Source organism: Mastigoproctus giganteus, chromosome 5, assembly GCF_048544385.1.
Source record: "Mastigoproctus giganteus isolate SK-2022 chromosome 5, ASM4854438v1, whole genome shotgun sequence".
NCBI classification, from domain to species: Eukaryota; Metazoa; Arthropoda; class Arachnida; order Uropygi; family Thelyphonidae; genus Mastigoproctus; species Mastigoproctus giganteus.
This window is the reverse complement of record NC_143579.1, coordinates 126026330-126042008: the sequence shown is the minus strand read 5'-3', so window position 1 is coordinate 126042008 and position 15679 is coordinate 126026330. Positions and strand designations below refer to the sequence as shown.

Below are 15679 nucleotides of genomic sequence, written 5' to 3'. Positions count from 1 at the left end.
TGAGGCTTATGCTGCACCAGCCAAAAAAAATTTCCAAGTTACCCTGTGAGAGAGAGAGAAGTAGAAAGGAACCATCAAGAAAGAGAAGAACGATGATATCCAGCTCAGGACCCTGGGTGTGCCAAGCCCATACTCACTAGATGTGAGCCCCTATGGTTTAATTTCAGTAACTGGCTAAGAGAGACTCACAAGGCTATGCCAAAAGGAAGGCAAGTCAAGTACAAGATGTAATTGCCAGTAAAACTGCATCTATTGGTGGCTTGGATCCAAATGGTATCATGGAGCCAAGTGCAAGTCATGAGTGTGGAAATTGCTTAGATTATAATGAGCTGCTGAAAGAATCAAAAGAAAAGTTGATGGTATCAAGTCATTTAGAAAAACTTCAAATATTAACACTAGCTCCAGTTAGTTTGTCCATAAAGAAAACAATGGAAGAGTTTAGTGTCTAAGAAAGAATGGTCAAGAAAGCTAGAAAACTTAAAGCAGAAGAAGGAATCATGGCCATACCTGGAAAAAGCTTTCTGAGCAAGTAAAGCAAAAGGTGATAGAATTTTTTAAAGATGATGAATTTAGTCAGATATGCTCTGGAAAGAAAGATTACATTTCCATTAGAAATGCAGATGGCATAAAAATGCAAACACAAAGGCGACTACTACTCAGCAACTTGAAGGAAATGTTTATAACTTATCGAGATAGAAATGGATCTGACATTGGATTTTCTAAATTTTGTGAACGTTGACCCAAGTGGTGTGTCACAGTTGGTGCACCAGGAACACATTCTGTATGTGTATGCACAATCCATCAAAATGTCAAGTTAATGCTAGCAGCAAGTTCTATTGAATGTAATTACAAAGTTCTCATTGGTAAAACAGTCTGTGATTTGTAGTCAAAAGATTGTATGCTTCATCAGCATGAAAAATGTTCAGGAATAGATAAATCAAAAAAGCTTCTAGAGAATATTTTCGAAAACAATGAACCAGAAGATATTATTGAATTCAAGCAATGGATACACACTGACAGAGATACATTGGACACAAAGCAATTAACAACAGAAGATTTTATTGAAGAGTTGAGTACAAAGCTATTTAACCTTTTCTGTCATCACTACATTGCTAAACATCCAAGCTACCATTTGAAGTCAACAAAGGAAAGCCTAATGACAGGAGAATTGGTCAGCTTGATGGATTTTGCAGAAATGTTATTCCTTTGTTGTGCAACATGCTGTTCAAGGGTTCCACTGGGAGAATAGCCAGGCTGCATTGCATCCATTTGTCATTTATTACAAGTATGTTGAACTTCAGAATATAAGTTTCTGCATAATCAGTGACTACCTTTGACATGACACAATTGCAGTGTATGTTTTTCTAACCAACTTAATTGAATATTTGAAGAGTTTCATCACAGAAATCAGGCACATTTACTACTTCAGTGATGGTTCTGCAGCTCAATACAAGAATTTCAAAAATTATATTAACTTGTGTCATCATCAGAAGGATTTTGATATCAGTGCTGAATGGAATTTCTTTGGCACTAGCCATGGCAAGTCACCATGTCATGGAATTGGTGGAGCAATAAAACGATTGGCAGCATGCTGAAGTTTCCAGAACCCAATTGAAAACCAAATCCTGACACCAAGAAACATGTTTGAATTTTGTGACAAGCATGTGACTGGAATAAAGTTCTGTTTTGTTTCTAAAGAGGAAATTGAGCAAGTAAGGCCATTTCAAGAGAAAAGATTCATAGATGGTCATACTATTGCTGGAACAAGAGCAAATCATCACTTCATTCCTATTAATGCAAGACAGATTTGTGTTTGCAGAGTATCAAATGACACACCATCGTCATTTGTAGCTCATGTAGATCAGACTAGTGAAACCAATATTCAGTATGTGCCAATTGTTAATTTACAACCTGCCAATATATTGCCTGTATTTATGACAATAATTGGTGGATTGGAAATATTTGTGAAATTTCATTTGAAGAACATGACATAGTGGTAAATTTCATGCATTGACCTCATGAAATTTCACTGGCCTGCTAGACAAGATATCTGCTGGTTTCCTAAACAACAAATTATTGCCAATCTTCCAGCTCCAAAAACAACAACAATGGGATGAAATTATAGCTTGCCTGAAGTAGCAATATCAACCATAAATGAAAAATTTCAGTCCATTAGAAAGCAGTGATTCAATATCTTCACACTCAATTGCTTATTTCAAATTGTATTGTGTTTTAAATACATTTTGTTGCAGTTATAACTTCTTTCAAGCTTAGAAACTAATAGAACGTCATCTTTATGCTTGGAATCCTGAAAGACCATTTTTCAGGCTTGGGAATTTGAACTAAAGAAACCCATGCAATTTCTTTTCTTGCCATTTGCACCTGCATTATAAAAAATACAGATCTTTTTGTGCATTGGCAATATATCCTTTCTCCTTAAACCAAAGGGCAGAGTAATTTCAGAAAATTTCACTCTTGTAAATGCAATAGTTCTGTCCTTATTGAGATGTGAAACTTCACCATCAAATAAGTATGCAAATATTATTTGGAAAATATAAAATGTTTAAGGCCATTTTTCAGGACTTAAGTAGCAAGACACAAAACTGAAAAACCATGATTTTTGTTGCTTAAAACCTGCTCTTTCCAATGGCGGGAAAAATGAGAGAATTGAAGGTGTCCTACCTTAAGATGTTTGCCCCTAAGGATAGGTTAAAATTTGAGTCTATCTTTGAAGGAGTCTATCTCAGCCAGCAAACAAGTATAAGAGCTCATATTTAGTTAGGCTGAATTCATGCAGATGTCAAAGAAGAAGGTATCAAAGGTTTTTATTTCAAAGTTATGACTTTTAAAAGTCTTGCTTAAATTTGTCGCAACAAATGTTTGGTGCCAGTTTTAGACTGCATTGTAAAAAAATGTGGAGGTTTTTGAGCCTGGACACCAAAATTTTGCATTCTCTGCCAAAAGTTAACTAGATATACCAAGTTTCATAGCACTACCTCTCAATGTTGTGCAACAGTAATACTTAAAACTTTGAAAATTTTTTGTGATTTGCTCCACGTAATACAAGTGACCTCCACAAAAAAGGTGCTGGTGCCTCAAGTATCCTATATTTTGAACTGAATTTTTGCACAGGTCAAGCAGGGACCATCTTCAAAATTAGGCCACTTAACATGGAATCACCCGGCGTTTTACCAAATAATTGTAGATGCCAATTGTGAGAGAATATTCAGCTTTACGAAAAAATAAAAATGACTTGATAGCCAAGGCTTGACAGCAGGGCTATTAGCTATAAACAAAATTTGTACTGTGCTATTGAACAGAAATCTGCTGGCTGAGAAATCCTGGTTGTGCTAATGTTCGAAAGCATGCTGTACTGGTAAAGAATCCTATAGCTATCACTTAAATATAAAATATGTATGTTGTCAGAGTGTGTGGATTAAAAAATAATTCCTGCTTCCCTCTGGCTTTTTCCAGTAATTTCTTGCATTCTTTGTACTTTTTTTCTGATAATCTCCTGTTGTATGAAATTTTGTGATTGGCAGGTACAAGAATGGGTTTATTGATGCTCTTAGAGCATATAATTATTAGATATGAAAACATATTTCACCCAAGAAATGGAATGAAATTTGCTATATCATCTAATTTAGCATTATTAAAATATCACTCCATACTAAGCTGAAAAATTGTTCTGGAACTGCCTATCTTCCAGATAAATAAAAATCTCCAACTATAATTTTAATATTATAATAATTGGCATTTGTGAGGGAATTCATAGTACAGGCAATCCATGTATAACACGTTACTTCTACAACACGGTTTCACTCTAATATGATTCCTAAATTGCAGGAATCCTCACACAACATGGTACTTATATAACACGGTTAGAGAATTATGGCAAACCTTGCATAACACGGTATTTTTGAACTTTTGTGCAGGGAAAACCCTGCTAAGATGTTGGATGTAATTTTTCAACATATCCATTCTTTTTTGTGAATCCCCTGCTATGCAGAAAAATGATTGGGAAATCCCTGTATTTTATTTTGTTGGAAAATCCCTGTGTTAGGTACTGTGCTATTGAATTTGTGCTTATTTGAGACCATAAACAATATGACTTTGAAGCATGCAGTTCTTGACTTTCAAGGTTTTCGTAAGGTTATTATGGCTTTTATTTCATCATTTGTAACTTTTTCTGGGTATATATTACTAAACTTTGTTCTTAAGAACTGTATTGGAATAATTTCCTTGTTGTGAATTAAATTACAGCTCTAAGAAAAGTAAAAAAGCACCGCTCAAAAGAAACTTTAATAGTAATAGAGGCATGTGATGCAAGAAAGCAATTGTATGAGCTTATGTAGCATCAGTCAAAAAAAAAAAATCACACAGGCATTCCCTCTAAAAGTTTGTCCAGTATCTCCTTCAATTTATTTAAGCTATCAACTTCCACAATGACAGATGGAAGTTTGTTCCAGCAATTAACCACCTGCTGGCTAAAGGCAAATTTCCGCACATCTATTCTATAGCTGTCTTTCCTCAATTTGAATTTATGCCCCCTTAGGTTCGTAATCTGAGCAAGCGGAAGAATCCCATCAGAATTCAGCATGCTCAACCCATTCAAGGCCTTATACACCTCAATCAGATCACCACAAAGGTGCCTAGTCTCCAGCCGCTGCAGTTTGCAGAACTTAAGCCTCTCTTGGTAAGAGGATTCCTTCATTCTTCTCACCAATCTTGTTGCCCTTCTCTGTACACACTCAAGCAAATCTACATCTTTCCTAAAATGAGGCCTCCAGACCTGTACGCAGTTCTGTGATTGCTTATACAAAGGGATAATCACCTCCTTTTCCCTGCCAGCAAAATTCCTGTATATCATTGACAAAACCCCCATGATCTGCTCTGGCAGCCTGTAAGGCACCAAAAGATCTTGTAATGTTACTTATGTGCAGTTATGCAGTTTTACCATCTAATCAGGAGATTAGATGGTAAAACCTGTGCTAATTATAGATAATCTCCTCCTCGTGCAATGAAAGCTATAAATGAAAAAGATTAAAATAAATATTTACAAAGATATATCTACGAAAGCAAACGAACTTAGATTACTGATTTTTTTAAAGAGAGCAGACGATAAAAAAAATCTAGATGCTGCAGAAGGAAGTTCAGAAGGGATATTCCCACAGGAATACGTTCCATTTTATTGTGCTTAGCAGTGATGAAGAGGAAGAAAATTAAATGAACATATATTCTCTGACATATTATTGTTATTATATTAACCATATGGTGCAAGGAAGCCTGAGGCTTTTGTTGCACCAGCCAAAAAAAATTTTCTGAGTTATGGGGGGGGGGGTGGAGAAATACAAGGGAATTACCAAGAAAGAGAATGATATGATATCTAGCTTAGGATATCATGATATCCTGGGTATGCCAAGCCCATACTTACCAGATGTGAGCCCCTGGGGTTAATATGTATCACAGATGTAAATAAAAATCAAGTTTCCAATAGTTATAAAAAATGTATATTTTTGTTAGCTTTTTAAATGTAACTGCCTCCTCTTTGTACAAGTTCTTAGTCCCGTATAACATTGTTTTGCACTACATGAGATTTTATAGGAACTTAACTACCATGTTATATATGTTACCTGAAATTTATTTCATTTTACGGTAATTCCCCAACATGCGTAAATGTTATGTTGCAGGACTTCTTACATAAGTTGAGTTTTACGTAATTATTTGGGAATGACTAATAAAATATTGATACTACAGGTGACCCCCGCTTAACGCTGATAATTCATTCCGGAAAAACAGAGCGCTAAGTGAATCTGCGCTTAGCGAGTGCCGCATTCCCATAAGGTAACATTAGCATTAGTAGAGTAACAACCTTCCTTCATACGTATTTCCTGAAAATTACAGTCTACAGAAGTTCAAGTCCAATGTCAACAAATATCTTCTTTCGTCTTCTCAACCTCCAACCCAAGCATGGTACTAAGTAATATAGGTTCTAACACCTCTCATGTTTGGGGTTTACATAAAAATAAAAATAAAAATAAAAAGAGGCATATGATGCAAGAAAGCAAGCTTATGCAGCATCAGAAAAAAAAAAAAAAACCACTTCTATTTCACCCCTCTGTTCGTTCGAAATACCTGTCCAGCTGAGCCTTAAATTTATTTAGGCTATCAACTTCCACAACAAGGGATGGAAGTCTGTTCCACAAACCAACTACCTGCTGGCTAAAGGCAAATTTGTGCACATCTATCCTACATCTGTCTTTCCTCAATCTGAATTTATGCCCTCTCAGGTGATTATTCTGAGCAAGAGGAAGAATCCCATCGGCATTGAACATGCTCAAACCATTCAAGGCTTTATAGACCTCTGTCATATCACCTCGCCAGTGCCTAGTCTCCAGATGCTGTAATTTGCAAAACTTAAGCCTTTCTTTGTAAGAGCAACTCTTTATTCCATTCACTAATCTTGTTGCCCTTCTCTGTATTCGTTCCAGCAGCTCTACATCCTTCTTACAAACATACAAATACAAACATATGTATTTGTGAGTTGCGGTCGGTGCCATAGGCTATTTCCTAATCAATAATAAACAGTAGTGAAAAGATGCACAAATGTCGATCAGAATATTTAATATTCAAATATTTTTACATATAAAATATTCTTCATTACACACGTATATAATTATGTGGTAACTACTTACGTATCAAAATTAAACTTAAAATTCCAATTAAAATCATGAATTTAATTGATCTAATTTGATTTAATTTAATTGATGAATTTAATCATGAAAAATGTGTCGATTTTGAGTTTAACTTTGACCCTCTTCCAAATAAACTAAAAGGGGTGTTAATTTTAAATCCCCTGCAGCGTTACCACCTAACAATAAAGTCAACCGATCCTTCGCCGCTTTGAAACCTGGCATGTTTTTTTTCCCTTTCAATATGAAACTTATTTTAGGCATTCGTTTCCATAAAAGTCCTGCTTCATCTATGTTAAAAACTTGTTGAGAAGTATAACACATAATACCCCTCTTCAATAATTTTAATAAGTTCTTTTTTGAAAGTTTCCGCTCCTAGATCTGCACTTGAGGCTTCTCCCTGGATTTTAAATGGTTCCACATTTTTTTTTTTTTTAGGTGTATTTTCTTCAGATCATCATATTGGCTAATCTATCTCTCTCTCTCTCCCTCTATCTCTTTTTTTTTTTTTAAATTTTTTTTATAATATTTAACTTAACTGAATTCTGCATTGGATATTATCTTCAATAAAATTGGTCTTTCCATTTCAATCCTAATAGCCGGCCTAGCCTTAGTTGCTTGCAATGGAACAGTTATCTTTACCGCTGCTAAAATTAATTCTTATTTTTTTTTATAATTGATTTGATTTGATTTTTGTGGCGCAAAAACAGTAAGATTATAGTGCGCCAGGAAAAGGTTAAAATATAAAAAGGTAAGACTGGTAACTTGTAAAAAGGTTACTTCGTCTAAATTTTATAATTGTTCTTACAGTTAAACTTGCAAGTCCTAAATTATGGCACACATCCACTTATCTTTGACCGGAATCGGTTTGCTTCAAAACGTCTAATTTAATTTTCAAATTCAGTCTTTTTCTTACATTTATAGTCTTCGTACTGCACCCAGACATTGCTTTATCATTCTTATCCGCCATTATTAACTCTTCGAAAATGTAACTGCATTAGTTGCATTAATTATGATACAATGTTCAAGTAAACTGTCAGTTACGCACGATGTCTAATACTGTACTGAGTGATGACTAGACTTCGGATAAATGCATAGAACGCAAATATTACAAGCAGTATACTTGATATTTTTTTAAAATGTTGATCTCAGAACTGCGTAACAAGTCACTGTACTGCATTAAATTAGCGTGCGAGAAAATTTCACTGAGCGTGGGAAACGTTTTAATGCTGTTTTGCTATTCATTTTCAAGTTATTGACTCCATCAAATGAAACAATTTTGTTAAATATGCCAAAAATGCAATCTGTAAAAGAGCGTTATAATCAGATACGGGTTATAATATAAGAACCGCGTTATAGCGAATCAGCATAAAGCGAACCGCGTTATAATGGGGGCCTCCTGTATGTCCCTAATATGCCAAAATTACAAAAACCACATAATATATTCAGGAGAATAAAGAAATATAGTTTTATATTTTTTAATTAGCTAAATTAAAAACTTAATATGGGGACAGCAGTGAAGTAGCTGGAGGGGCACATAAGAAAAGAAAACATAAAAGGAAGAAAAAACGCATGTTATTGTACTGTAAAAATTGATATGTATTTCGTAGCCTTGGTTATTTATAATTGACTTCATTGGTGCTGATCTCTTCACTGCTTCTCGTATTCTGTCTTTATTCTTTATTATTATGTTCATTGTTGACACTGACAATATGAATTCCTGGGGATTCTTGCAAATATTTAACCTTTTTCATACATCATTATTTTAATTTTCTGATCCAAATTGATCACTTTTTTTTTTTTGGTAGATTTATTAGTAGCGCTGTCACTTATTATCGTAGTCAGCACCATTATAAATCAAAATGAAATTTTCTGTAAAGAACTTCACAGGGTTAAGGCAGAAACACACTATTATCACCTCACGCGAGCTCACATTTTACTGAATCACATTTCTGGATGTCACGATCATAAAACAATAAAAGCAATTTGCACTTTCTTGTACTGCTCATTCAACTACTGCTCATCTCAGATGTCCAAATTATTCGCTGTATGATTCCTTTTCCCTCAAAGGTGGTACTTGTGCATATGTCCATTCTGATATTCCCTGTCAGAGACTTGGCAATTTGGAATCTCCTCTCTTTGATCTTCTCTGGCTTAAAATCTCTCTACCTCATTGTGTCAAATTCATCTGTTGTCTCTACCGTTCTCCCAACTCCACTAATCACTTGAAGCTCTTTGACCTCCTCTCTTTGCAACTTGATTTTCTCCAGTCCAACTTTCCTAACAGTGAGGTAATTTTCCTTGGTGATTTTAATGTTCACAACTCCAGGTGGCTTCCGTTTTCTAGTCACACCGACCCAGCTGGTCAAGATGCTGAGGCTTTTGCAATTACTAATGACCTTGCATAGATTGTTCATTTACCTACAAGAATACTGGACAGTCCTAACCATACAGCCAACACGCTTGATCTTTTTCTCACAAACAACCCTTCTAAGTACACGGTCGTAGTGAGAGGTCCTTTAGGCACTTCAGATCACAACTTGGGGATTGTCTCTTCTCCAATGGAGCCTTTATCTCATGGCTATTCCCATCCTCATGTTGTTTGGCATTACAAGAATGCAAAATAGGATGAACTGCGAGATTTCTTTTCTTCTTTTCCTTGGTCGGATTACTGTTTCAAAACTTCTGATTGACATCAAAAAAATAATGTCAGTGAAATTATTCTTGCAGGAATGGAATCCTTTATCCCACACTCCACTTTAAAATCTCGTCCTTTATCTAAACCTTGGGTTTCCAATAAATTTGCTAAGGCTGTTCAAGAGAAGAATGTTGCCTGTCATAATTGGCTTGTTTCTAATTCTTCAGTTTAATTTTCTGCCTACACCCAAGCTCGCAACAATTGTAAAGCAGTTATTAATCAGTCCAAACTAGAGTTTGAACAGGCTAAGAGTAGAAAACTTGCTTCTTGCCCTAATGGTAACCAAGCATTTTTGTCTCTTGCCAAAGCTATTGGCCGCAACTTTTGCCCATCTCTGCTCCCAGCTCTGTCCAGATGGTTCTGTTGTCACTTCAGACAAGGATAAAGCTGATCTGCTAGCATCCCATTTTCTTCCAACGCATGTATTAATGATCTTGGTAAAACACCTCCCTCCATTCCCAACATGCTGTTCAAGAGAAGAATGTTGCCTGTCATAATTGGCTTGTTTCAATGCCTAGTGTGGTCTTCCATCAAAAGGATGTCAGAAGGATTTTGATGAATCTTGATGCTAAGAAAGCTCCAGGTCCCGATGTTATTTCTCCATTTGTTCTCAAAGCTTGTGCTCCTGAACTTACTCCTATTCCTTGCCGCATTTTTTCACTTTCTTATTCCAAAGGTGTTTTTCCTTCTGCTTGGAAATTTGCTCATATCCAGCCAGTTACTAAAAAGGGTGACAAATCCCTCCCATCCAATTATCGTCCCATTGCAATTACTTCTACTCTTTCTAAAGTAATGGAGAAATCACTTAACTGCCAACTTTTAAACTACCTAGAAACCTTCCGTCTGATCAACTATCGCCAGTATGAATTCCGTCAGTGTCGATCCACTGATAATATTCTGGCTTATGTTACCCATTTATAGACTAATTCAACGGAAAGGTTCGGTGAAACACCAGTAGTTGCTCTTAACATATCAAAGGCTTTCGATTGTGTTTGGCATAAAGGTCTTCTAAACAAGCTTCCATCTTATGGTTTGCCAACTGTTTTTGTAATTGGTTATCTAGCTTTCTCTCTGATCGCTCACCGAGGGTGATGGTAGATGGCTCTCTGTCTTCTAACTTCTCCACTAATGCCAGTGTCCCTCAAGGTTCAGTTCTTTCTCCCACTCTTTTCCTCTTGTATATTAATGACTGTCTTCCATTGACTGGAAATCCTATCCATAGTTTTGCTGATGATAGCACTTTGCATTTCACTTTCCATTTTGAGAAACTTTCCCTGCTCAATCAGCTTCAACTTCTCAGAAATCTGCTACCAATTCCTTAAATGCCGATCTTCAGGTAATTCTCCAGTGGGGCAAAGACAACTTAGTTGATTTCCACCCTTCTAAAACTCAGTCTTGTCTTATATCTCGCAGACAGGATTCTTCTGCTCCTATGCTTATCTTTGGTGACACTCCGATTTCTAGGCAAAATGATATATCTCTTTTGGGGATTACCTTGACTTCTAATCTCTCTTGGCACAAGCCCATTACAAATACTGCTTCCTCTGCATCTAAAAAACTTGGTTTTCTCTTTCGCTCTTTGTGCTACTTTTCTTCCAAACAGCTGCTCACTCTGTATAAATCGCAAATCCGCCCCACCGTGCAATATTGTTCCCACTTCTGGGGTGGTGCCCCCAAAACCTCTCTCAGGCTTCTTGATTCTGTTCAGAAGAGTGCCGTTAGGTTAATTAATGATTTATCTCTAACAGAGTCTCCCCACTCGCTGTCTCATAGACATACTGTTTCTGCTGCATGCCTCTTCTACTGATACCTCCATGGGCACTGTTCTTGTGAATTGGCTTCTATAATTCCTGCTCTCTCTTTCAAAACAGTCCAAACACATGCAGCCACCAGCCAACATCCATTTACTGTCCAACTTTAAACTCACAGAACCAACTTTTCATCTTCCTCGTTTATTCATTCAACTGCTGTTTTCTGGAACAACCTTACGTATTTCCTGAAAATTACAGTCTACAGAAGTTCAAGTCCAATGTCAGCAAATATCTTCTTTCATCTTCTCAACCTCCATCCCAAGCACGGTACTAAGTAATATAGGTTCTAATACCTCTCTTGTTTGGGGTTTACATAAAAAAAAAAACACTTTTTAGTTTATTCGGCTTTTTTGTTAGTACAATTCACTATAAACGGGTAGTAAACTTGATCTTATTGCATTTGTGATAATACCAATAGCTGGAATTCTGCAGTTTTTTTTTCATTATAATGGTAAAATGTGTATCCCCTTCACTGAAATCTTCAGTCATATAAAAAAAAATAATAAATGAAGTTTAAGAATCTTCTCTTCATTCCTATTTTTTAAGCTTTATAAACTCATTACTAACTTGGCATCTCACTTATGCAATTTATGCGTATTGTGTTCGTCATTATTGATTGCTTTTTTTTTTTTATATTTTTACTGTTTTAAATTATACAGTCCTAAAAAAAAAATTTGAGTGTAAAAAAATTTGTGTGTCCAAAGTTATGTAACTTGGGCTTACATAAGTCGGGGACTTACTGTATAAATTATTTTTTATACAGGAAGAAGAAAAGTTGCGAATAGAAGAGGAGAGAAAGAAAGCTGAACAAGAGAGGTCAAAACTTGAACGGGAAAGGAAAGAAAGAGAGGTATTTATTCTTTGTAAGTGCTATAAAATTAGTTAGGTTTAAGTTATGTTATGTAGTTAATTTTTCAGCAATTAATTTTGTCTTGGGAGGCATCAGTGGGTGCCAAAACATGATTAGGTGTTTGGAAGCGTACTCAAAAATACATTCATTGTATATTAAGTTATTCTGTAACTACAAAAATTAAGGTAGTCGTGCATTTAAATTTTTTTTTTTTTTAATTAAACTATGAAAATCAGTGTAATTAACTCTAGAACATTTGACATATCTACCTATTTTATTTTCCTCATTTCACATTATTTTTAAATATTCTTCACATTCCCTGATTAATAGAATTTTTCACAGAAATTTGTGGCATCGCTGTTTAATTCTGATTTTAAAAATATATGTGTAGTTCAAAAATTGGTTCTTGAATGCTAGTCTTTGCATCACACATTGGTATATCATCATTCAAGATGTCAGAGATAACAGGTGTACAATTTTTCTTTGCATGTGGTATTTAATCTTTTTTATGTGATGCAGTTGTGATTTAAATTAATTATGTCCATAGAGATAACTAAGTTATAAGATGTAGTTTTGAAGAAGGTTTGTGTCTAACAATTTCTGTGTATTATTAAATCATGTTATTGCATGTAGATGATTCTTCAAAATCAGAAGGCAGAAAATTCAGTGTTGTTGTTTGGGCAAAGCTTGGCACATTGACTACTTTGCTCATCTAGATGTTATCATCCCACTGGTATGCTGCATGTAAAAATGCACATTTGCTGGCAATTTGTGAATTGCGCAGGCTGGTTCAAAAACTTGCAGTATCTCATGGGAGAATAATGTCTTGCTTCTCCTTGAGATTTGCTAAAGAAATTCTTGATTGAAGAGGCTTTGAAGAAGTCTTTTAGTCTCTAACAGGATTCAAAACTATATCTTTCCAAATAAATGAAAAACTATAATCTCATTAAACTCTCGTAGAAATCTTCATGGAGGTCTATCTAATCAGGTACTCCTTTCATTGTAAGTCATCTTTTTTGAAGATAGCTGTTTACTGAAGAGTCGCATTGAGAGAAAATGCAAATTTTCTCGCAGTTTTTCTCTCTGAACAAGTGAGAAGTTTTTCTCACTTGCTCACGCACGCACGCACACACACACACACACACACACACTAATTTCTTCATTTTTATTTTCACTACTGTTAAAAAACAGCTGTACACATATCACTGTCAATGTGGATTTTTTAATAATCCACTGTTTAAAAAAATCAGCTGTACATACAAATACATAATCCTGCTAAACACAGTTCTGAAGATAATCTTAAAATAAAATTACTGTATATTTATTCCTGCCTGCCAGCTATCTGCATTTGTGATTGAGAAACCATGTTATTGAATAATTTTCTCTGCTTTCTCCAGCTCACTGTCATAATACAATTTTTTTTTACAAAAAAATATAGTAACACTGTTAAATTCTGAATTTTTTAAACATTCTGCGGTAAATTGACTGATGATATTTTAAGGAGTCCTTATGTGCTGTGATGTAATGACTAGATCGTAGATATAGCTTATCTTAATTTTTCATGAGGTGAGTGCTGAAAAATTAAGCTAAGCTATATCTACGATCTAGACATTCTGTGGTATTATGAAATCCAGAAAATGTAGTATTTGCAAACAAAAAAGAATAAAGACAGTGCGCACTGTTTAGGTAGAAATGCAAAAATAGATATAGCATTTCTCTGTGAGCATGATGCTCTCATGTGTTGAATGTTCATTTCTTTTATAACTGAATGTAATCTTCCTCTCAATTGCCAAAATCATATAGTCATGCTGTTCAAACATATGTATTCCTGGAATATTTTTTTGTGAAGTAACAAAAAAATATGATCAGGGAAGAAAATAAACAGCAGGCATTATTAATGAAATTTCTCAGAGAGGGAATTTTTTTCAACAGAGGTTGCCCATTGTGGCAACCTCTGTTTTAAAAAAAAAAAAAAAAAAAAAAAGGAAAAATATTCTTTTCTTTTTGACAATTTCTGTTTCATGAGGAAAGGTCAAAAACAACTTACTTGTAGTGCCAGTATTGGAAGGTGACTTTGCTGAAATATTTTTTGAAAATATGTGGAATTCCTTTAAAAATCTGTCTTACACTTAATATTGATACTCCTGTTATGGATCCTAAAAACTGGAATAACAAGGAGATTAAAGGAGGAGCGTGAGCACTTATTGGTAATAGGCTACCCTTCCAATTAATTCTATTGCTGACAAGGGGGCTGCATGACTTCCTGTGAAAGTGGATGAAAATTTGGTGAACAATAAGATGCTTAAAAAGAAAGATATATTTAAACTGTTTCAGTAAGTTCATTCCACTGAAGTAAAATAGATTTTGAAGCATGTATGTCTTTCAGTGGCAATCTCTGACGAGTCTGTTTAAAGAAGTGGTTAGTAGGGAGAAAAGTCATATGAGCACTTTCCAGAAATTACCATATTGAAAAGTGCAAGTGGTAACTAGTGAGTGGCATTGACTCATCCAAATCCAGTTCATGATGCAAAGAAGGTTTGAAAGAGAAATTAATGAACTCCCCCAAGAAAAATAACTTGTGAGTTGCAAACTTTTAATGAATGCAATCCCAAAGAAGCAAAGTAAACTGATAATTCTAGGCATACTTTCACTTGTATAGAAAGTCTGTTCATGTTTCTCTTGGCCCCGAGTACCGACCATTAGGGATCAGGCAATACTAAAGCAATTTCAAAATGACATATCTCTTGCAACAAAGTGAGGTAATTCTTTTCCAATTAGTGTTTTCTCGTCAAATCCATATTTCTTATAAAGTTTTTCAAAGTAAAAGTAAACCAAGGTCCAGAAAGCAAAGAAAGAAACCTTTCTTTTTTCTTGTTAACTCTACTAATCCAACTAACACATTAACTTATACAGCTGCTTGGTCACTTGTTGGCACCACGTCTGTTTACCCATGTCAGAGCCAGTATACACACCCATGGCAAAAAGAAGTAGTCATGGAACACTTAAACCCAGCTCAGGCTGATCTCTCTCTGACTTTGAACTCAACAGACAGACAAGAAGATGACAATTACACTCACAGTGCAAAAAGATGAACTAATATAAACCAATTCCACTGTTCTACTTTCCTTAACTTTTATTGCATTCCTTGAGTGATCAACTGATCATCAAGCTCTTGCCCTTTTTTATACAAAGGAGCCTGGAGACTATAGCAGGAACAAGGGAAGGTTGCTTTTTTTTTTTTTTTTTTTTTTTTGTTGCAGGTCACGAATTATTATTTGTTATTGTACCTGTAATTTAATGCTCTGGATATATTAACTAACTTGTTATTAATTATATTTGGTCCATTAGTATTATTGAAGTACAATTAAAATAATTTTGTGAATTTGTATCAGATTTTAACTTAAATGGAGAACAGTGCTGTGAAGGACTGTTGAATTATATGTGTTAAATTAATTGCTGAGAGCAATTAATTTAACCACATGCACTATATAATACTTAGAGATATTTTGAAAATCATCATACCTCTAGTGTTAAATAACAAAAATCCCAGTTGGTTTAATAATATTAATTTTGATTATATAGTTGAAGTCTAATTTCAAGAAGCCATTAGTGATTTTTTATTAAATTT

The 15679-nt window shown here is 34.9% G+C and overlaps 1 protein-coding gene across 3 annotated transcripts in view; it reads left to right on the top strand.

Moving 5' to 3' along the window:
* The window catches only part of Abp1 (Actin binding protein 1), a 298710-nt gene that overhangs the window by 183171 nt on the left and 99860 nt on the right, over positions 1-15679 (top strand). For all 3 annotated transcript variants that reach the window (XR_016546934.1, XM_090373450.1, XM_090373449.1), the window contains exon 7: positions 11965-12051. Coding sequence is in view for 2 of the 3 variants with exons in the window: in XM_090373450.1 (XP_090229576.1) it covers positions 11965-12051 (87 nt within the window). In the remaining variant the exon portion in view is untranslated. The remainder of the gene's footprint in view (positions 1-11964; positions 12052-15679) is intronic.